This window comes from Chelon labrosus, assembly GCF_963514085.1.
Source record: "Chelon labrosus genome assembly, chromosome: 2".
Lineage (NCBI taxonomy): Eukaryota > Metazoa > Chordata > Actinopteri > Mugiliformes > Mugilidae > Chelon > Chelon labrosus.
In genome coordinates, this window is record NC_140338.1 from 31,432,531 (window position 1) to 31,454,796 (window position 22,266).

Here is a 22,266-nt window from a genome sequence, read left to right on the forward strand (position 1 = left end):
TCAGTCTAATTGCTTTTTGTGAGGCTGAGGATTGAACTAAAACGGTTTCAGATCAATTCAGATGCGCTTTAACCTGCTCGATAATTTCATTTCTGAAAACATGAAATATTAAAAATCAACTTTGAATTGATTATATGTTTTTGTCCAAACAAACAAGACAAATAACAAAGAGAGACAAAATGTATTTCTATTTATCTTTCACTCACAAATTAAAACACTTAACACTTTTATTCAATTAGCAGTACCTTTGATAAACCATGTCACTTTGTCACCCAATAGGTGCTGAAGAACAAAGGCATTTATGAGAGTGTCAAGTACATCCAACAGGAGAACTTCTGGATTGGTCCTAGCTCTGTGAGTCTCTTGCTGATCTCAGTTTACTTGCTGTGTTGCACTACATGTTTTTCACTCTCCCCATTGAAAGTGTTACCTAAGGAAATGTCTTATTAAAATTGACCAAGCCAGTACTGGCATAGTTGAACAAAGGGTACTGACTTTGGTCTACAGTTCCGTGCTCTACTGTATGTATTATAGGCCAACGCTGGACGCGTGTCTGTGGGTGCCGAGTTACACCCAGTTAGTTTCTCAATTCATCACTTACTGCATTTCCTGTCACACACACTGTTGTTCTCACCAAATGTTAACCTTTCTCTTCTCCCATATTTAGTTGATAGTCACACACAAGTTACTGCTAGTAAGTTCTAAACCTGTGCCTGCAAGCAGGTTGCTTTTGGTTCCTGCATTCAACACTTACAAATTTTAGGATTCTGTAATTTATGTAAAGGTGCAGCCATATTTGACTGCAACAATACATTAAACACAGTAAAAGGCTTACCACGTTTATTAATCTCTCTCTTTTTTTTAATTTTCAGGAGGATCTGATCCACCTGGGGGCCAAATTCTCCCCCTGCATCCGTCAGGACAGACAGATAGTCAGTCTGATACAGAACGCCAAAAATCTTGAAAGAGAGTCTGGCTGCTGCGTTCAGAATGACAACTCTGGATGTGTGCAGACCCACAGCTCTGACTGCTCTGTATGTTATTCATCCTGCACCTTCAAAACTTCATCAAAACAACTTTCGACTAAAGTGACACAAAACTGCATTGTGGGAAATGAATTTAACAGACCTTAACAGAGTAAAAATGAGGCGCACTGTTAAAGATCTGTAAAGACACAATCACTTGGACCATCATTAATTATTCATAACACACACCCTGTGCTTCTTTCCTGTCCTGTTAAGCTTTTCGTCACAGATGCACAGACATGCTGAGCCTGATACATGAAACTACCTACTCTGTTCTTCATTATGTCCTCCCTGACAAATTCACACCAACAAAAATAAATGTGAACCTCCTATTTTTATTATTATGGAAATATTTTCAATTGTCCTTTTATAAATACAAGTTTATCTACTTGTAACATTGACTTAATTGTGTTAAGAGTTCCAAAACAGAGGTTGTATAAGTATGTGTAAATGTAGTTGTACTATCTTTCTATGACAAATGTGTGTTTGTCGTATTATGCCCTTGTGATCCTATGAAATAAGAAAAGTCATTGTGTGTGTTAAATACAGGAGACGCTGGCCACCTTCATTAACCGTAATGTTTGTCACCAGGATCCCAGGTAAGACTGACGTGGCCGAAATATACGTAGAGGGCCCTACTAAATAATCACACTGGAGTATTTCATCAATAAGACACGTTTTGCAAAATTGACACGTGGTCTTCCTTTGTTTTGCTGTGCTGCTTGCTGTGACCAGTGTGTGTGAAGAGCCTGCCTCTGCAGAGCCCCATACGTGGCCAGACGACATCACCCAGTGGCCGGTGAGGGGAACACTGCCCACTCGTCTGGAAATCAGTTTTACAAACTGTTATCAAACTTCTTTGTTTTTCTTATCTACTCTGTGTGTGAGAAGGACTGGGGCACATATTAACTTTACCTGTCTGTATTATTTCTCATTATTTGTCCTTCGTCAGATCTGTACATTTCCAAAGAAGTGGAACCACACAGGCTACAGACACATGGACTGTACCATCAAAGGACGGCCTTGCTGCATAGGAACTAAGGGCAGGTGGGAAATATGTACAGATATCAGTTTATAATCATGTGTTCGATTAAAAGGAAAAAAAGATTGAATTGCCTTTTGCTTGTCCATCCTGTAGATGTGAGATCACAACCAGAGAGTACTGTGCTTTCATGCATGGTTACTTCCACGAGGATGCCACACTCTGCTCACAGGTAGGGTGTGTGTGCATGCATTATGGGCATTTATATGTTGGTGTGTTAGTGAATTTCTGACCACAGTATTGACTGTGCAGGTTCACTGTCTGGATGATGTGTGTGGTCTGCTGCCCTTCCTTAATCCTGACGTTCCTGATCAGGTTTACCGTCTCTGGCTGTCTCTCTTCCTCCATGCTGGGTATGCACTTTATTTTCCTTTGTACTTTAATAATTATATGTTTTCTTATGTTTTTTTTTTTTTTTTTGGTACAGTTAAAACATCTCAAATTCCCATGTGTGTGCTATTTAAATGGCAGCAATAACACTTCATATTGATTAAGTAGCTTTGCGAGAAGGTGTAATATGCTGTGAAGTGTTAAGCCTTTCACACAGTCAGTAAGCTGTTTCAGTCATTTGCTGTGAATGATCAGTGTGGTTTTATTACGTCAGTATCCACGGGCATTCAAACCTAACGAAATGTTTCTAAATGAGCCTCAGTACTCGTGAGCAATTCACTCACATAGGGACTGTTAATACTTAGAGCTAATACTAAGCAGTGGGGAAATCCACCTGTTTAACCCTTGAAAACCAGCAAGCATACAGGCCAGAGGACCTTGACAAAAAATGCACGTGTTAAAATGCATATTTGATATAATTCAGAGGTTGAAAGCTAACACCTAATCATCTGTGTGTGTTTGTGTGTGTGTATAGGCTTTTGCACTGCGTTGTGTCAGTAGTGTTCCAGATGACCATACTAAGAGACCTGGAGAAGCTGGCTGGTTGGGTCCGCATCTCCATTATTTATATCTTCAGTGGGATCACGGGTAACCTTGCCTCTGCCCTGTTTCTGCCCTACAGAGCTGAGGTAAGTTCTTCACATAAACACATTCATCTATGGACATAAACACAAACCAGTGAGGTTGCACACACAGTGCTGGTTTTAAACAGCTGTTTCGGACACATACGTACTTAATATTCTTACTATACTTAATAGATCAGAAGGAATATATCATTAGTAAGACAACAGCAGTAGGGCTAAATGGGATTCACTTTGAGCCAACAACACCAGCTTTCCTAGCCATGACATCTTTTTGTCTGTTTACAAGCATACAGTAATACAGCAGTTCTAAATACTGTAAGGGGAGTCTGTATGTGGAACTGATAGCTGTCCATAAGAAGACTTTTTTACACAATAGAATATAACGGTACTTATAATGTACCATATTTTTTTTTTTAATATAAATTCAACAAGTCCCATGTGTGACACAAGCACACAAGCACCCTAACCCTATTTACAGAATTTAGAGCACTTGCAAGAGTACGAATACTTTGCATATGGACGGCTATAAACATGTAACAGAGAATGTCCACAATGTGCGCACAGTCTCTTGTTGTTTGACATAGATACTTCCCCAATGTTTCTTTTGTAAATCGCTCAACAAACCGGTTTACAAACCTGGGAGTGGTTTGGGGGTTGGGTGCTTTTCCGAGGAACCTGTGACCTTTTGGAAAAGTTAGAACCTTTTCTCTAACTTTTCAAGTGGACCAAGTCAAGGGAGAAGAAAAAAAGTTGTTTCATGAAAATCACCAACATGATTGAGTTGCAGTGAGATTTGTCAGAACTGCCTAAAGAAGCTGATTTACACCAGTCAGGCTTAACATTATGACCACCTTCCTAATATTGTGTAGGTCTCGCTTGTGCCTCTAAAACAGTTGTGACTCATCAGAGAATGGACATGTGCCTTCTGAAGGTGTCCTGTAGTGTCTGGCAACAGAATGTTGTTAGTGGGGGCCTTTGGGTCCTATGGGTTGAGGGGAGGGGCCTCTGTGGATCATCCCATAGATACTTGATCAGTTTGGGATCTAGTGAATTTGGAGGCCAGGTCAACACCTTGTGCTGTTCTTCATGTTTTTTTAGTTGTTCCTAAAGCGTTTCTGTGTGTGTGTCTGTGTCAGGCTGCATCCTGCTGGGGATGGCTGCTGCCATCAAGGAGTGTCATTGCTATGGGGTGGGGGTGCCTGGTCTGGTCTAGCTGGGTGCTACATGTCTAAGTAACATCCACACGAATGCCAGATCCAAACGTTTCCCAGCAGAACAGTGGATTATCACAGAATGATCATTGTTATTTACTTCTCCTGTCAGCGGGTTGTGGCTGATGTGGTGTATATTTATTACTTAAGCACTCACACTTTCGTTTTCACGACTCTTTTTACACCTATTGACTTATCAGCCTGCTGTACTTTGTACATTGTACATTGCTCTGTTTCTGTCTTCCAAGTTAATTCATTTATACCTATTTGCTGCTTGGTCTGTGAACAAAGACATTTTTGGCCTCATATTGCAACGGTCTTTCATAATATTAAACTAGTTGTTCAATTTTTTTTGTAACTGTTTGTTTGTCTGCTGTTGCCCCTCAGTGGCTTACCTCAGCTTACTTTAACTCGTTTACTGGAGGAGAGTTTCTCCTTCTGGCGATTATTAGAGCAGACCTGCTGCCTTGGTCTCAGTAGGTCTAAAAGGGCGCAGGAAGTGTGCAAAGCCTAGAGAAACTGAGCCTAAGTCGACAACACGTGAGAGCACTTTCCTGAAGCAGACTCTTTCCTGTGAAGAGAGCAGCGCCGTCCTCTGTGATTATCGTGTGTTGTTTGTTTTAAGTTATAGCAGAGTATGTGTGTTTGAACAGTGTGCAGTGATCAAGCATGGAGCTCCAGGAACAAGGAGCAAGGTGTTACTGTGAGCATTAAATAGATCATTTATGCTGCCACACCCATGTTCTGGTCCATCTGTAACCTCACTGTACAGGATGTAGCTTCATATGTGTAATTTGGACAATAGTTAATCCACTCCATAGTGTCCTGTCGGATGTGCTGATGGAAAGCTGACGCAATCCTCTTGGTACACTAGAGTAAGTGAGAGAGAGAAAGTGGCTGCTGAGTCTTAGGTGATGTATGTACATGCTTTTAAATTGCTCTGACCAGTGTTGACCGGTCAGAGCAATAACTCAGATACCTGTTTTTATGTATATTTATTTCCAAATATGTGGGAAAATACATTCTGACTTACCTACTTTTTACCGACATGTCTGTGTATGTGTTCAGCCTAATTTCCCCTGTAAGAGATTAGCTTAATACTATTGTGCTAGTTGACAAAGGCCACTGCTACAGTATTTAGTGAATGGATTACATTTTTTAAACAAAGACAATTGTTGCACTGACTAGACTTGTCTGGTGATGCTTCTGTCTACACATAAATAGGTTTTATCTGATGGGCAGTTGTTGTGGAGAGCATTTTAACTTCAGTGGTGTCTGATCCTGTTTATATTACATGGTGCAAATATCAAATTTACATCAATACATGAAAAATAAGTTACGTGAAATGTGTCATTCTTCTTACTCTTCATTTCATTCAGATCTTCATAAGCTGAGCTCAGTTGCTTTTATCTAATATTTTCCTACTGTGACATAAGGTAGCTCTTAGCATGACATACCATGACGTACCATGACGTACCATGACGTACAGTGACGTGAGAGACAGAAATCCCACTTCCATCCAGCTCTCCTTATCACCTACCAGCTCGCAGGTCTTCACACACCAGGAATAACCAGAGGAAGCACATGTGAAGCACGACACAGGGCGGTCAATCCACTTAAAGAAGCGTCTTAAACGGATTATCCTTTAACCGCTGAGTTAAGGGGGCCCAATGGCTTGAGAAAAATTATTGGAAACGACAGCTGTGACTGGAATAATAACGATAATTCTTGCCAGTAAAATAGCTCACAGAATTTTCTATTTCTAAAACTTGTCCAAGTAGAGTTACCATCACGCGGATTAACAGGCCATTTGCGCATGCGTGACTATAACTCTACTTGGACAAACTGCCTGAAATGCAGAGTCATTCTGCGCTGCAGATGGGTAAAATGCACTGAAATTTTTAATCAGGTTAATCATGATGATGGATTAATGAAAAGCTTTGAAAGAATATAGTGTAGAAATAATGAAAACAGTGCATTTCTGAAAAAAGACTAGTGTCATAAAGTCACAATATCTCTATATCTGTTCATCACTCACCTTTCATTTCACTGACTTCTCTTACGTTGACCAGATTTTTTCTTTCTGTATGTGACAAATGTAATCAATGATACCAGTAATGGTATTTTAACAAAGAGAGACTATTCATGGAAGTGACAGCCACTTAAATAGTCGGTTAGACTTCAATGAGGAGCGATGTCGTAGAACAAATGTCAGAGATACGAACAGGAGCCCTGGATGAATTTAAAAAACAGGGAGTTGGGGCCATTTGCCTCTAAGAAAACAGGCAAATGAATCATTAGATGAGAGTAACTGAAATGGAGAATAAAGTGATTTAGTCATCATGAGAAAGCAGATGTAATGAAGGGAACTAACCGCAGAGGAATCGAAACAAAACGTGTGAACAGATCTTCCTTTCTGTACTTTCACATGAGCATTCATTTACAGTATATCATTAATAAAAAAAAGGTTAACGTTACATTGCTAATGTGCTGCCAAGTACATAAATATTGAGAATCTATTCACCACTTTTCTCCTGGATATCTGATAGAGATAGTCCTCCAATGACCAGATGGGGATCTGGATTATGGTGAAATATCTTTAAATGAACTCTAACAAGTGCTGCTGCTTTTGTGTTAGCTTTGTTTAGAATATCCCTGGACCTGGATGACTTACAATCTTCACATCAACAAAGTTCCCTTGAAGTTCAATTGATATTTCTTCTTTGATTATTAGCAGGGAAACAGGGTCTGTACTTGTCAGTGGACAAATTCATGTGGAAACCAGAATGGTCTGATATTGCTGTTTTTAGTCAAAAGAAAATAGCTGAGTTTCATTGACACACATATTAATGCACGTTCAAAATATTATTTCCGTTTCCGTTGTTTAATGTTGAATAATATATGTTCACAAAGATGACCTCCCAGTTTTATCCACCTAAGCCAGTGGCGAGTGACCATGGCCGTATGAGGACTATGTCAGCCTGCGTGTCTGGGGGAGTGAGTGTGGGTGTAGTGCCATGCTCTTTTTCTGTTTGTGGACGTTTAATGTCTTCCTAGATTAGCCACCTGCCTCTGACCAGGACAAGCCTCCAAACTCAGGCTTGACGTCACTCTAATCTGCTCACCTATATCATCTGACCCAGGCTCGTACTGTAGTTCTTCCCCAGATCTGGACCTATAACTAACTGTAGCTACAGCTGAACCTGTACAGTACATTCAAATTCATAAGACTTGGACAAGGACGCAGAAAGTCACTCAAAACTTCTCCATACGTGTTTATGTTTTACATTAAGTCAGAATAGCACTATTAATATTTTGACTAAAGGGACATGTTTATGAGTTACAGTCATATGTCTGTTAAAGTATCTGCAGTTTCCTATAGCTGGATTAAGTCTCTAAGTGACAGTCCTGATGAGTTGGTTTAAATAATTGTAACTCACACCTATCAGCCACAACATTAAAACCACTGACAGGAGAAGTAAATAACATCGACCAGCTTTTGACAATGTAATGTTCTGCTGGGAAACTTTGGACCTGGCATTCATGTGGATGTTACTTAGACATGTAGCACCCACCTAGACCAGGCCAGGCACCCCCACCCCATAGCAATGACACTCCTTGATGGCAGCGGCATTTCTCATTATTTATACCTGAACATATCCATAAAGTGTCAACAATTCAGAGGTCAGGAACAGACTACCACTTGGTTGACATACTCAGTATGTAATTCTTATTTGTACTGGGTGTTGGACTGTATTAATAACCGAATAAGTAGAGGCGATACAGTCACCTAAAAGCCCTGTGTTGCCAGTAAGCTTTTTAAAGATGTTTAAAGATGCGTTTCATAAGGCCTGGACTGACGTCAAAGAACTACCGTTAATTAAGGTACACTGTGATGACGTTTCCTGTGTCTGGACTAAAAGTTAAACTTGAACACACCACAAAGATTACAGCCAACTAGCACATGTGTGGTCTGGCTACAGGAAAGAACTCTTCATACCTGCTGGTGGCAGGAGTCTGTATTCTAAATTGGAAACCAGAGGAGGTACTATTAGCTCAGAGGCTAGGAAGCTACAAACTGTTGAACAGAGCTCCCCTCCCCTGAAACATGCTGATCGGTTTATTTACTCTAGATGATGATAAGGTTATGAAAACATTTGTGTATTTGAACGATCAGATGATGTGAATACGGAAAAACATCCTTGTCATTCGCTCACTTTTTGTCTCTTGTTTTTCTTCTCACGCACTGATCAAAGTGATCTCACCCACTAACTTTTTCCGGTGCTGATTGAGAGTGCTGAATTGGCTAAAAAAGCCACCATCAAAGATCTGATTGGCAGCAACAATGAAGTCACAGCCCTTACATGTATTGTAGATCTCATGTGTTCGGTGTGGGGAGAGTGCTTTAAGTTGGTATATACTTTGCAAGAACCTCCTGTCCAGACTAGAACCAACTGAATTGCAGTTTTTGTTTTGTTTGTAGTTGTGTGATCATCTCAGACTTGTTCTTTTTCTCTCTCCCTCCAGGTGGGTCCAGCGGGCTCTCAGTTTGGACTCCTTGCTTGCCTGTTTGTTGAGCTCTTTCAAGGTTGGCAGATGCTGGAGAAGCCATGGAAGGCCTTTCTCAAACTTTTGGGCATTGTCCTCTTCCTCTTCCTATGCGGCCTTCTGCCATGGATTGACAACATCGCCCACATCTTTGGTTTCCTCAGCGGCTTGCTGCTTTCATTTGCCTTCCTGCCCTACGTAACCTTCGGGACATTTGACAAGTACCGGAAACGCATCCTCATTGCTGTCTCGTTGTTGGCCTACATTGGACTGACCGCCTCGCTCATTGTTTGGTTTTATATTTACCCAATTAACTGGCACTGGCTGGAGCACCTCACCTGCCTGCCCTTCACAAACAAGTTTTGTGAGAATTATGATATAGACCACAACATTGAACACGTGGTGCACTAGTCTCCAGGCTACTGGAAGGTCTGAGAGGACCACAGCGCCTGTACTGCTGGTCTGCCACATTGTAACTGATGACATGGTCATCTCTGCGGCCCCTTAAGAAATTGGCAAGGTTTTAATTTCCTTGTAAGGAATCTGTTTGAAGTCCACAGGAATGGGACAGGAAACGTCTATTCTCAACAGTCTGCTGATTTGCTTTCTTCCATAAACTGCTTAACCAAGTCTGGTACGACCTTTCATATTAACTTACTGTCTGGGAAACAAATGCTCAGAATCAGAAGACGGTAAAATATACTCAGGACTTTAAAACTGCATAGAGCTGGACGGACCTGAAGGTAATAATTGACAGAAGGAGTAACCTTTAAGTTCATGGACGACAATCAGCAGAGATGCATAGGGTTATTGATGACCTTTTGTGAACTGAGCTCCATCAGATGCTTCCTACAGTAATTCCTGGATTTAACACTACGAAAGCAGTCGATTGGTTATGCTGCTTTTCAAAACGTTGAGGAATATTTTCACAGTTTAAAGATGTTTTGTTATCTCTGCTCATAGTATGTGTACGTACACTTGGCGTGACAGTATCCTTTGCAGTAGTGAAATGTTATGGCAAAGGTGATATTACTGTAAGTTCCAAGTATTAATTGTGCAGCTGGAATATTTAAAGTGAAATATCAGTGGTCAACTAAGGCAAGATTTCTATCTGTATCCACTTGCTGCCTTGAACAGACTATGCCATTTTACAAAGATTCCTCAGTGTACTTTTGCATACTGCTTCTGATCAACTTGTTGAATAACGAATATGTTTCTAATCACAACCTACCAAAGGAATATCACATGCGTCTTTTATGTGCTCACCTGTATGTTGTTTTCACAGTCAGTTTTCAGTATGCCAATTCCACAACAAAGTATCTGATAACACAGCAGTGCCTCAACCATTTTCTACATATGCTCCGAAAGAAATAATGAACATAATATTTATTCTAGGAGTAATATCTCCACAGGCTTTTTGTTGGTTGAAAGCAAGTTTTGTACTGTATTTTTTGACTTTGTGAGAAGAATTCATAGAATGACATCACTTCATTTGTGTGCATCTGCTTTAACAGATTTGTAAAATACACCATTTAAACTTTTTTTTAACCATTTACACTTTGTAGTTAACAGTACAACAGAGATGGTTTAAGACAGTTTAAAAACAAGATGAAATCTTGTCATATACAGTTTATTTGCACACATTATTTGTCTGTAATTGTAGCAGCTGTTTTACCTGGGCTGTGTTCCATGACCCTCAGTAGATGTTGCCGTTTGAATGGGTCCCTGCCAATGTGATTAGTGTAACACAGGTCCTTTTCAGACCTGGTATTAGCATGCGTCCTGAGTGATCAGCTCTTAAGTGACCAGCTTTAGGTAAGTGTGTTTGACATGACATTAAGATGCGTCTCCACATGTGGGTTCGAGCCGCCACTTCAGATCTGATCACAGTTCCACGCTGTGTATGCAAATAAACATCTTTTGGGGTGCAGTAGAATATTGCACAGGTGCTGCATCAGAACAGTGGATCTCTACGTACCGCTGTTTCAGGAACACAAATGGCGCGGTTTTGTGTGTGTGTGTGGGGGGGCATGATACAAACTGTGGAACATTATGAGCTGTGGACTCTCTCACTCTGAAATTAATTATCTCCACTCTCATGTTACTTATTCTGGAGACCCGCATGAAGCTCACACTGGCCTCTAAAAGAGTCCATAGGCAGAGTAATGTGCTGTTGGCAGCAGTGAAAGAAAAGGCTCCGGTAGTAAAGGGTGAATAAAGACACCAGTGATAAACATCGCTAAACAATCACATACCTCCATGATTTAATTTGTTAATTCTTGCATTTAGCTAGCATTTAGAATATTTTAAAAGTCTCTCTGTACTTATGAACAGACAACACTTCAGGACCTTCAGGACCTTTTGTCTTTTCTGGCAATTTTGGTGACAAAAAAGTGGTTGTGTGTTTTTATTTTTTTCTCAGTGAATAAGGCAAATTTCCCCTCTTGCAAGAAGACAACAGTTGAATAGGTTGTCCATCAATATTGACACGGGACGCGCTGTGTGTTCACATGTGGCCAACACCACCTCCAAATCAGATCTGAGTGATCAAAGTCAAATGCGTCCTCACTGCGTCTCAGTTGTGTTCACACCTGAGCTTGAAGCTGGCCACTTGTGATCAGATCACTCAGGACGGATGTTCATACCCGATCTGAACAGCAGCTGGAATATTTCCTAACAGCTGAAGTGAAACATTTCTCATACCCTGTGCTTTGGTTGTTGTTCAGAATTCTGGTATTTGTTGGCTCCAGCTGTTAGTAAAGCCACGGTAATGACTGTTGTGTGCAGGATTATGTGAGTTTAAGTGTGTTATGAGATTATGTGAGTTAGCCTGTGGGTCTGACTCACCGATCATCCTGTGTTTTGAGAACACAACACACAGAATAGTGTTGGATAAGTCAGATGTTTTAATCGATCAGCGCTGTGTTAGACTGCAGCAGCCACACGACTCTTCACCCGTACGATAGTGCGTATGAACTAGGACGTCCACCTTTTTTAGGAAACCTCTCTACTGTGCCTTTTAACATGTGGGGAAGTGTATCACAACAACCCACATCCACTGTCATGACTACATGCAGCACCCACACTGCTCTGTTTGCATTGGGACCAAATAATTTCACCCTTTTTTTTCTATTTAATGAAATACGTTTAAAATCAATGCCAGGTCAAGTTACTGTTCAGTTTCATGTGTGAAAATATTTGTGTAATAAAGCAGTCCAAATAAATGCCACTCCTGTAATAATGAAAGTATGTATGTCTGAGAGGATTCATTTCAGGTTTGTAACATTTTGTTTGCTGTGTCATTAATTACTTCATTTTATTTTATTTTCTCCCAAAAGGAAAATTTTACAGGCAACAGCTCCAGAACATCCACTATACGGACCTCATGGTGACATTTTCCCAGCAACCACTAAAATAGCTACTGCTTATATTTATAAGTGAGGCAATATTAAAGCGAACAAGTTTGAAAATATAACTTTTATTACTTGAAGAACAAAACTGTTGAATAAAAAATGTATTCGTCTTGATTCAAGACTAGGAGGCAAAGGTGACTGTCTACAGGGTGACAGTGAGAGGAGACTCAAGGAGCGGATATACTTCTAGTGATATACTCTTATAGTCAAATACAAAACTCTCAGCTGTATTCTATGAAAGGCTACAGTATCTTCAAGAGACATGTACACGCCTTACAGTTTACTATCATGTTTACTATCCTGACAGACTCACCGAGAGGATGACTTAAACCTCAGTATAAAACCATACACAAGAGCATGTTTGAGTTAATACACTGCCCATATCCCTCCTTTGTAGTTTAGTCCATAGTTATTGGAAGTTAACTTATTAACTTTGGCATATTGCTGTAGTTATGCAAAGTGTAACATACAAAAACTAACATCTAAAGCTGCTATTAAAGACAATTATTCATATATAGATATAGCTATTATTGACTCATTATTACCTAAATGGCTTCATTGAGATTCATGTCAAGGAACAAGGCAGCTGCCTTCTATTCAATATACTATCAATAAATGTCCAGCATTTATTACAAAATTAAATTAAAATAGTTTTATACAAAAACAACGCTACTGTATGTATTTGGACTTTCATGTTGCTGACACTAAAAAACAATTCTCCTTTTAGTTTCAGACATCTTCTCCAAGCAGCTGATGGCAGCTCTTTGTTTCTGGCTCTCTGCAGGCTCACTGTCAGACTTCACGTCTCACTGCCTGCTGACCAAGTTTGAACTCGAACACCGCAATGGTTGCCCTCACACAGCACAACTGCTCTCATCGCATTTCCTGTTTCCAGAGGACAGGTCCCACCGCTGCTGATAGCCGGGTAAAATCCACATCAGCGTCTCTCTGTCTTCAACAGCCGCTGTTACGTCGCATGAAGGCGTGGCCCCTGACCGGGTAGAACATCTCGATGAAAGCAAGGGGCCCCACTGTAATCTTGCTGGGGCCCTGCGGCTTGAAGCCTGACTTTTGGTAGAAGGGAACCAGGAAGTCCTCGCACATGAGCACGGCGCGGCGGACGTAGGGCAGGCAGCGGAGGTACTGCAGGTAGCGCCACATCAGGATGGAGCCTTTGCCCTGCTGGCGGAAGGTCCGGTGGACAGCCAGGACGTGGATGTGGACGGTGCTGCCAAGAGGCTTATGGAGAGTCAGGGCGTCCTGCACAACACAGCAAGAGAAAAGCTTAGTCAAGAACAAGTAAATGCTGTGTTGCTGGGAGGCCTCGGCTTCAGCAGAAACATTTAAAGCAGCAGCAAGAAGCCAAAGAGCATTAAAGGTGTAGAAAAGTATGACCAATGCTGCAATCACTATCCTGCTGAGAAGCAGAGGTGTTATAAACCAACTGTAAAGTATCAAAGATAAACGCTCTGCAGAAAAACAGCCACTTTCTTCAGCCGTAACATGAAGAAACTTCTTCATTTACTATTAAATTGTGTTGTCTATGAAACATATTTTATTAGCTGTTATCACTTTTTGTTTAGGAATGTTAATCTGCAAAGTAATTATAGGATCTAGCTGCAAAGTGAATACTCTGAAAGACACATATATATCTGACCTATGACCTTTGTATATTCTGAGAACCAGCACATTGCTCTCTGTGAATCCTTTACACCAAGCTGATTTGCAGTTCTGAAAAAACTGGACACTTTCTATTACTTCTTTTCTAATTTTGGTACATTTTTGCTCTTATTTTTCTTTATAGAACACAAAGTCTTAGCATGGCGTCCTGTATTTCACCACATATTAATAACAGAATGTTTGCCTCGCCATAATTTCAGTTAGGATTAGTACTGCAGTGACACATTTCAATAAAACCAGGAAACAAAGATAATTCTCTTGGTCTTTCTGAACCATTATCTTCTATTAGCTTTTGAATTAGAGGCCATCACAGTGAAACTCACTGCCACCTGTCTGTATATCTCCACTGAGATTTAAGTGGATCTGTTTGGTGTTTATCCTCACAAGAATCTGAATTTATGACCACATGCCACCAAAAATGTCTCATCTCATCTCCTCTGATAATCTGCTTTAAACCAAGTCTTGTGTTTTATTTGCCAGTCACTGTCCAGCAGGTGTCCCGTGCTCTGTCTCACCGTGGTAAGCCTCTCCTGGTCCCACAGTGAGCCAATGATGAAGGCCACCAGCCGTCCCTCCTCGAACCAGCCAAGAGACAGCTCAGGACACAGGGTGAGGAAGTGACGCACCTCGTCCAGGTGGAGAGGACACTCGCCGGACACCGAGATGAACGCTGGGTGGGGAGGAGAAGGAGGAGGAGGAAAGTCAAGGAAAATAGCAGGCTGCATTTAGGTAATATTTTAGTGTGGTGTAAAAATATTGAAATTGTGGAGGGAAAATCGCATTTGCAAAGAATCAAATCACTGTTAAGCCAAGTTTGTAGTGCTCTTCCCATCACAGCAAACACTAAATATAAAGATTAGTGGCCTGTGATTGTGTGGAGGCCGTGTGTGTCTGAATGAGTGAACTCTTATGTGCGTAACGACCTGTCCTGAAGAATGGCAGACAGCTACAGAGATATAAGTCAATAAAGTAGATATAAAGCGGGTGCTTACCCTCTCTCTCTATCTCGAACACGCTGATGGCATCCTCGGGGCTGAGGGAGCGGAACTCGCTGGCTGGTAGCGTGTGGCGGCGGCCCTGCGGCACCGGAGAGCGCATGTGGAGCGGCTTCAAGAACGGCAGTGCGCTCATCACCGACATGGCCTCAGAAGAAATGTTCAGACTAGATGAAAAGATTCTAGCCCTGAAATCGTATTATCTGATCTCTTGAGGACGTCTCCTTTAACGTCTCTAACTTTTAACACGAGCCTGCTTCGTGCGTAACAGGTCCGTCCGAGTGTGTGAGCTGAGAGTGGCGCAGCGTGGGTATTTATACCGGCGCGCAGGCTGGTTGTTTATAATCCCAAGGAGAGCTGATGACCAAACCCTCCTTTCCCCGTGAGGAATTGGAACAATAAACATATTTACTCGGGGTCAAGAGGGCTATCCGTGTGTTGAGAATTATCATCAGACCCGCAGCAGATTTGGATTTTACTGATCATGTGTTGGAGCTCCCGCACCGACGCATTCCCAACATGCTGCTGTCAAGACCAGTGTCAGGTATACCATTCAGTAAACAGGCTCCTCTGGGTTAGGCTGAATGATTCTGACTTGTAAACCATCACAGTGTCAATTAATGTTGTCTCACAGAGAAGAGCGGGTTCTCGGGATTTCTTGTTTAAGTGGGTCCTCTTAAGGACTCGACTTACCTCTCTTCATGTGATTTCTCTCAAGGAGACTTTCCATCGTCCCTTTAAGTCGAGTTCAGGATATTTTCCGAGCTTTATTTTCCAGATCTCTAAGGGGATTACATTGTTTGTCACCTCTTCAAGGTTAAATAAGCTGCATGTGAAGAATTCCCTGTTTCCCACCAAACACAACAATTATTATTATTATTTTTTTTTAAATAAAACACAAATGCAGTAGCACTCATTATGAACTCATTAAGGAGCTACAAATTATCTCCATGAGATAATTAGTTTTTAAATGTGTGAAGGTATCAGCCGGTGTTTTTGACAGCGAGGGCTCATGTTTCATTTAATAAAGTCCTGTAAGTGTTCATGTGCAACTGAACAAGGGCTCTTTATTCACACAATAAACCCAAATAAAAGATAACTTCTTCAAAAGACAAGAATATCTTGTTGTTTAGATAAAATTCAGTGTGAATGCTTATTCACTATTTTCCTGTATTGCTACCAAATCATGATAAATAGCCAGAAACAGAAACACTGAATTCAAATTAGGGATTAAGATATTAAATTAAAAAACACATTGCATTAATATATATATATATATAGATGTGTGTACTTTAAAATAAGCAGAAAAAGTAATTATATGTAAAGGGTTAACACTGACATTATAAAAGAGGAAAAGTGAAGGGACTGTATAAACTTTATGACCACCGGTTTCAGCTGTTGTGATGACTTTAGACCGGATCCTTTCCTGTTACCATGGGCAGACATTGAGTGGACACTTGACAGGGAAAGGGAAAAAACAGGAGTCCTACCAACATTGCACTCTGGAGTTTCATATGATATACTCAAGCAGCCGACATAAACAGGTGACAGCCCTGTCAGTGAAATAGAGGAGGCTGTGTCTGAAGATGAGGACCATACTGAGGTCAGTTCTGTGTTTGATGATTCTGATTCTGAACCAAATGAGGAAACTGCTATTCATATTCCCCCAAGCATGACATTTACATCAAAAAATGGTAAAATAGAGTTGGTCTACAGATATGCATCAGGCAAAAGGTTTTTGCAGAAGAAATAATAAAGCCAGGGCCCACTGGGATGGCAGTGACGTGTGTGACAGACATCAAGTAAGCCAAATCAGCAAACCCTCATGAGTCATTCGTTTTGATTTTAAGTCAGCTGGTCGGTTTGACCCTGAACAGAAGAGATTTCTTCATGAGTTCTCACTCCCCTGCAAACAAAACACATATAGTGAAGGAAAATATAAGGGGTTCACGGGCCCCAGACAAAGACATCCATGTTCCTTTCCTCCGTCCAAACCATTGACTGTATGGTCCAAACCAGCGAAATGTGTCATAGGAGAGATAATCTGAGGAGAGCTGTGGAGGGTTCAATGCACAGAACAGCCTATTTATCATATTAGATTATTATATGAGAATTTAACATAAATAATTATCAGTAGGCCTATTACAAAATACTAATTAAATAAATGACTGTTTGTTTACTCATTAATAACAAGAGTTTTACAATGCAATACAGTTTAATTCAGCTCATTGCTTTTTGATTCAGTTATTTTTCCTCACAGGAAAATGCTTACAATAGTAAAGCAGTTTTCTCTGGTTCTGGCTGACAGCGCCCCCCACTGGTCACAGGCGGCACTGCGTGATGACGCTCTCACACTGCGCTGGTAACGTAACCGTCCGTCGCTACGTAAACACGTGCTGCTTCCAGGTTACAGCTTTCTTCATTCCACCGTCATCCTCGCGCTCTAGCATCACTCCCTGACAACAGCAGCGATGGCGGAGCCCGTAGCATCGGATGCGGCTTCCACAACGGACGCAGCAGCGACGGCGTTATCACCGACACCGGGCCCCTCTCCCACAGCGAGCCCGTGCTCGGAGCCTCCATCCATGGCTCTCTCTCCCACAGCGGACGGCTCCCAGCGGCTGCTCTTCTCCCACGACTTGGTCTCCGGGCGGTATCGCGGCTCAGTCCGGTTTGGCCTCGTACGGATGATCCACGGCGAGGAGGATTTTAACTCTGACTCGGACCTCGACGATGGCGGAGGGAGAGGCGGTGGTGGTGGCGGAGAAGGAGGTGGAGGAGGAGGGCGAGGGATCCCGGGTGGGTCGGACACTGAGAGCGCCGCTGACACCCCGAGTCGGCCTCTCGGTAGGGGATTTGTCCGCGTCCAGTGGTACCCTGAAGGAGGAAAGCAGGACATCAGGGAGACAAAGGTACCACACACCGGCTAATGTGTTGACACTGACACTGAGTGATTATGTCAGGCTGACACTGGGGGCTGGACTCGTTTTGTGTTTTTGGAGGAGATAAGTCGACCTGTTAGCCGGTCAGGGATAAGGTTCACCTAATCCATCTGCCTAAAACGTCCAACCTAGCTGGCTAATTGGCTAGCATTCAAGCACACATGCTAGCTAGCAGTTTAGCTCTCTGCCTCATGTTCCTGAACATGTCCTGGCAGGACACACAGGGCTTGTTCCACCTGACTGCATCCAGCTAGCCGCTACTACTGCCGACATAACCGACTGACTGGCCGGGTAGCAGCTGTCTGTGTGTGGGTGAAGAGGTTTTGGCAGGTCACTTGTTTGGAGCCCATTGATTAGCTCATCCTCGACTCAGTGTAGTTCCTCAGCAGGGTGTGCCCTGGCCTCAAACCAAGTGCTGTATGGAAAAGAATAACCCTTATTATTTAAAAAGCCTCTTAGTCCCGTATCTCAAATAAAGCTGCATCCCATTTATAACCACTCTGGACCGAGACCTGATGCAGATAAGGAAAGGGAAGCTTGGTTAGTCAATTAATCGACTAATTTTGATAACTGATTATTTGTGTTCAGAAAATGCCAACAAATGTTTAATTTTCTCAACAGACCCTGCAAAATACATCACAGAAGAACATATATCAGCAACTGAGAAACTGAAACCAGAGATCTTTTTAAATAATTTATTAAAAATATATATACTGATTCATGGAAAGGTCATAAGTTATTTGTGAGCTGATTATTTACCAGATTTCTCATAATGGCTTTTGAGTCATGGCTTTTTAAAGTCAATCCTAATACTGGATGTGAAAGTAATCTAAATCAGAAATATACTTTTACCTACAGGCCAAATACATAATGAGTTCTCACTGACGTAACCTGAATTTCTTTATCCACGCCCCTGATGGATGAGTTTATTAGTGTGTGGAGACATTGACTCTGTAAATTGATAGTTCACCTGACATCCTCCAATTGCAGCTAATGGTGCTACTAAAGTTTGGTTGGCCAGAGTTCACACAGCACTGGTCAAAACCTCCTCCATGACGCGGTAAATCCATTTACTCAGGGACTAAAGGGATATAGAGTCGATACGCTAGATTAGTTGATCTGTGTCTTGGTTCAGGTGCCACAACATACTCATTCACGAGGTATCTTTGACTTAATTCATGGAATATGAGAGGCTTCAATAATTAGAGCTGTGTTCAGCATTCAAGTCACCATTTCACCACAAAAGACTGTAAAGATGCCGTCGTCATGTCTTACTTTCCCAGATGTCGCAGTTCCATCTTCAAAGTCCATTTGTCACTGTCTTCCTCAGAAAACAATCAAATAATCAATTCAAGAGTAATTGGTGAAGGAATGGGAGACCTGCTGTCATGTTCATTCTCCAGGGCTTCTCTAGATTTCTCCTGGGCTTTGTGGAAAGGGTCAGTCGGGTTTAAAGGAGGACGGGTCTGGAACAGGCCCATACAGACTCATTTCAGAGATTAGACCAGAAGAAGCCTATTTTAGGACTCTCTGTTACCTCGCATTGTCTTTTTTGTTAAATGAGTAAAGTTCTGGTGTGATTGTCATTCAGCTTCTGTTGGAACAAAGGCCCAACGGCACGTCCCTTAAACAATACCGCTGAGGTTGACACACCACGTGGACTGTTAATGCTGTGTCCCCACATGATCTAGTGGGTGTTAGTGTGAATGGTTTGGATTTAATTGTTTTTTTTCTAGTTTTTTTTTTTGTTTTTTTTGCAGTGAATTCTCGTTTGCTTATCTCAGACGCCGTCGTATTTCCGGCTTATATCCTGACAGCATGATTTTAGATTCTAATCAATAATTCATGATCACTTCCTGCAGTATGCAAAGGTGCATCTCTTGCTCAAAATGTAGTCTGCTGCAGCTAAGAAGTGATTAGTGGAAGGAAAACGGATGCTTAAAGTCTGACACAATTGTAAGACTTACTCTTGCTGTTCATAAAATTTCATTTTCACAGCAATTTAGGGGTTTAGAGAGCACAGCAGCAGCCATTAGGCATAAATTATACAAACCCAAGATGGTTAGCCAAAGGGCCTCGGCACATCAAGCCGATCGTCGTCCGTTTTGTGGGGTCGGGGCGTTGGTGAGCGTCTGTGGCCCTTGTTTTTGCTGTGTGTGTGTGTGTCGTTGGCACAAGTCGTACCCTTGTCAGCTGGTTTTCAGTTGGTTCAGCATGATGCGTAAAATCAGTGAAAGAGATCACTCTAGCTGGCTGCTCTGCTTTTCTTCTCGAGCACTGGTTCTCTAAGCGGAACTGACGAAAGTAAACAAAACAGCGAAATTCAAATGGCAAACGTTTTCTCTTTTATAATGTCATTTTGAACCTTTATCTCATATGAACATTCAAATATTTTCACAACATGATGATTTATAATTCATAAATGGTCTAATCAGCATGGCTGGGTTTTAACTTTTCCTAGCCTCCCAGATAATAATAGCTCTTATGGTTTTCCCTGAAATTATTTCCTTCCACAGAGGTGCAGAACGTATGAGCTAGCTGGTTGTAGTCTTTGCAGTGTGTTTGACACAAGCAACGTGAGGCAACATCCCAGTCGGCCTTTGTTGCCGGTTGGTTCGGTGTGTCTGTGCCATCGTGGATTCTTACGTTTCTTTGTTGCCCGTTAAAGTGCATGAAACCAGCTGTAGCTGATGAGTAAGTTTATCTGAATCTTGCAGACTCCCTAAAGACCCGGCCATCGGTGGGACAACTGCCACACAAGACACGCCCTCTTTGGAGGTGGTCTGTGTGAGAAGTGATAGAACAACACAAGCGTTAAACATGCTACGTCCAACATCCGTCTAGATTCAACACTGTCACATATTGTCGGTTTGTGGTGTTGGCTGTTAGGGAGAGGAAGCATCTGTATTGTGGACGCATAGAGAATTAACTGCAAAGCTTTTAAGTACTTTTAAGTCTATCTATGGTCCAGTTTTCATGGAATGAGTACATATTTGTCACAGACTTGTTTTAGTTAGTAAGGGAAAACAATTATCTCCCTCCACAATCAGGGACAGCGCAGAGGCAGTGATGTTCTTGTCCTTACCGGATTATATATCCATCTCCTCCCTGTTAAAACGGACTCAGGTCTTGAGCGCCACTGCAGCAGAAAAGCACCAGTTAAGATGACGGCTAATTGTCGGCCACAAAACGTATGAACGCTCGCTACGGCAGCCACTGTCAGACAATATTACAGTATAGTAGGCTGAAGATACTGTGCGCGCCCGGTATCCTGATAAAAACCAAAGGGGACCAGTCTTCTAATTCAAGTCTTCTATGCAATTGCTTTGAAGCTAGGCAGATAATGAAATGTCGACCATGCTTTTGAAAGTGGAAGCAGCACAGCTTGCAACAACAGAGGGGTCCCCTTTCCTAACTGAACTAAGACGCAGACCTGAAGCCTCACTTCTGCTCCGAAAATTATTAAGATTTGACAGGATGAAAAATATGATGTACCGCAGTAAAGTATTGAGCTGCAGACGTGCTCCTGTTTCAAGGCTACTTGTGTGACTCGGATATATATTTAGAGGTTGCTTTTACTTCTCTTTACCTCAGTGACCTTAGAACAATGAAGGGTAGTTGCAGGTTACAGGACGATCTAATTCTCAGCTTTTACTTATGATGTCAGTTTCTTCCTTGTTCTACACAGAAAAGAATGAAGACACATTAAATAACCTGTATTTGATTTGTCTTGGTTGGTTTCTACATTCAGATTCTATTTCTCTCAAAAATTAAGAGTATTGTGTTTGAGGTGAACCCTTAAATTTGTTACCTGTAGGTGTGAATTAGATCTTGACCTTAGCTGACCTTGTAAATGTTTGTGTTTGGGCTAAACACTGATCAGCCATAACATTATGACTGGCCAAGTGAAATAACACTGATTATCTGGTTATCATGGCACCTGTCAGTGGGTGGGATATATAAGGCAAGCAAGTGAACATTTAGTCCTCAAAGATGGAAGTGGGAAATAGACAAGTGGAAGGATCTGAGTGACTTTGACAAGAGACAAATTTTAAAGATTAGACAACTGGGGCAGAGCATCTCTAGAACAGCAGCTCCTGAGGGGTGTTCCTGGTCTGCAGTGGTCAGTACCTGTCAAAAGAGGGCCAAGGAAGGGAAAGTGTTGAAACACTAACAGGGTCATGGGTGGTGAAGGTTCATAGATGCGCATGAGGAGTGAGGTCGACTACTTTGATAGAAAAGTGTCAGAAAAAGAGCATCGCAGTTTATTTGTGGCAGTGAGCCAGTGCTGATCCCTGTCCACGGCTAAAATCGTCTACAGTGGGCACATGAGCACGAGAACTTGACCAGAGAGCAATGGAAGAAGGTGGTGAATCACTTTTCTTCATGTATTTGTTACCTCATGTGGATGGCCGGGTGTGTGTGGGTCACTCATT

At 41.8% G+C, this 22,266-nt stretch overlaps 3 protein-coding genes across 3 annotated transcripts in view; 2 read left to right on the forward strand and 1 right to left on the reverse strand.

Moving 5' to 3' along the window:
* The window catches only part of LOC311504493 (inactive rhomboid protein 2-like), a 30,531-nt gene extending 18,485 nt beyond the window's left edge, over positions 1–12,046 (forward strand). Inside the window, exons 10-18 of the mRNA XM_084567631.1 lie at positions 280–354; positions 873–1,034; positions 1,575–1,624; positions 1,761–1,824; positions 1,978–2,072; positions 2,164–2,239; positions 2,320–2,420; positions 2,933–3,086; positions 8,780–12,046. Of these exons, the coding sequence (XP_084423757.1) occupies positions 280–354; positions 873–1,034; positions 1,575–1,624; positions 1,761–1,824; positions 1,978–2,072; positions 2,164–2,239; positions 2,320–2,420; positions 2,933–3,086; positions 8,780–9,211 (1,209 nt within the window). The 3' untranslated portion in view covers positions 9,212–12,046. The remainder of the gene's footprint in view (positions 1–279; positions 355–872; positions 1,035–1,574; positions 1,625–1,760; positions 1,825–1,977; positions 2,073–2,163; positions 2,240–2,319; positions 2,421–2,932; positions 3,087–8,779) is intronic.
* Positions 12,047–13,167: 1,121 nt separating this feature from the next.
* aanat1 (arylalkylamine N-acetyltransferase 1) lies at positions 13,168–15,033 on the reverse strand (the record flags this gene model as incomplete). Its single annotated transcript, XM_084557667.1, has 3 exons — positions 13,168–13,473; positions 14,409–14,563; positions 14,886–15,033. 3 exons carry the CDS (start codon positions 15,031–15,033, stop codon positions 13,168–13,170), a joined length of 609 nt encoding a protein of 202 aa, XP_084413793.1.
* Positions 15,034–17,099: 2,066 nt separating this feature from the next.
* The window catches only part of ube2o (ubiquitin-conjugating enzyme E2O), a 34,698-nt gene continuing 29,531 nt past the window's right edge, over positions 17,100–22,266 (forward strand). Inside the window, exon 1 of the mRNA XM_084566773.1 lies at positions 17,100–17,800. Coding sequence (XP_084422899.1) covers positions 17,360–17,800 — 441 coding nt within the window. The 5' untranslated portion in view covers positions 17,100–17,359. The remainder of the gene's footprint in view (positions 17,801–22,266) is intronic.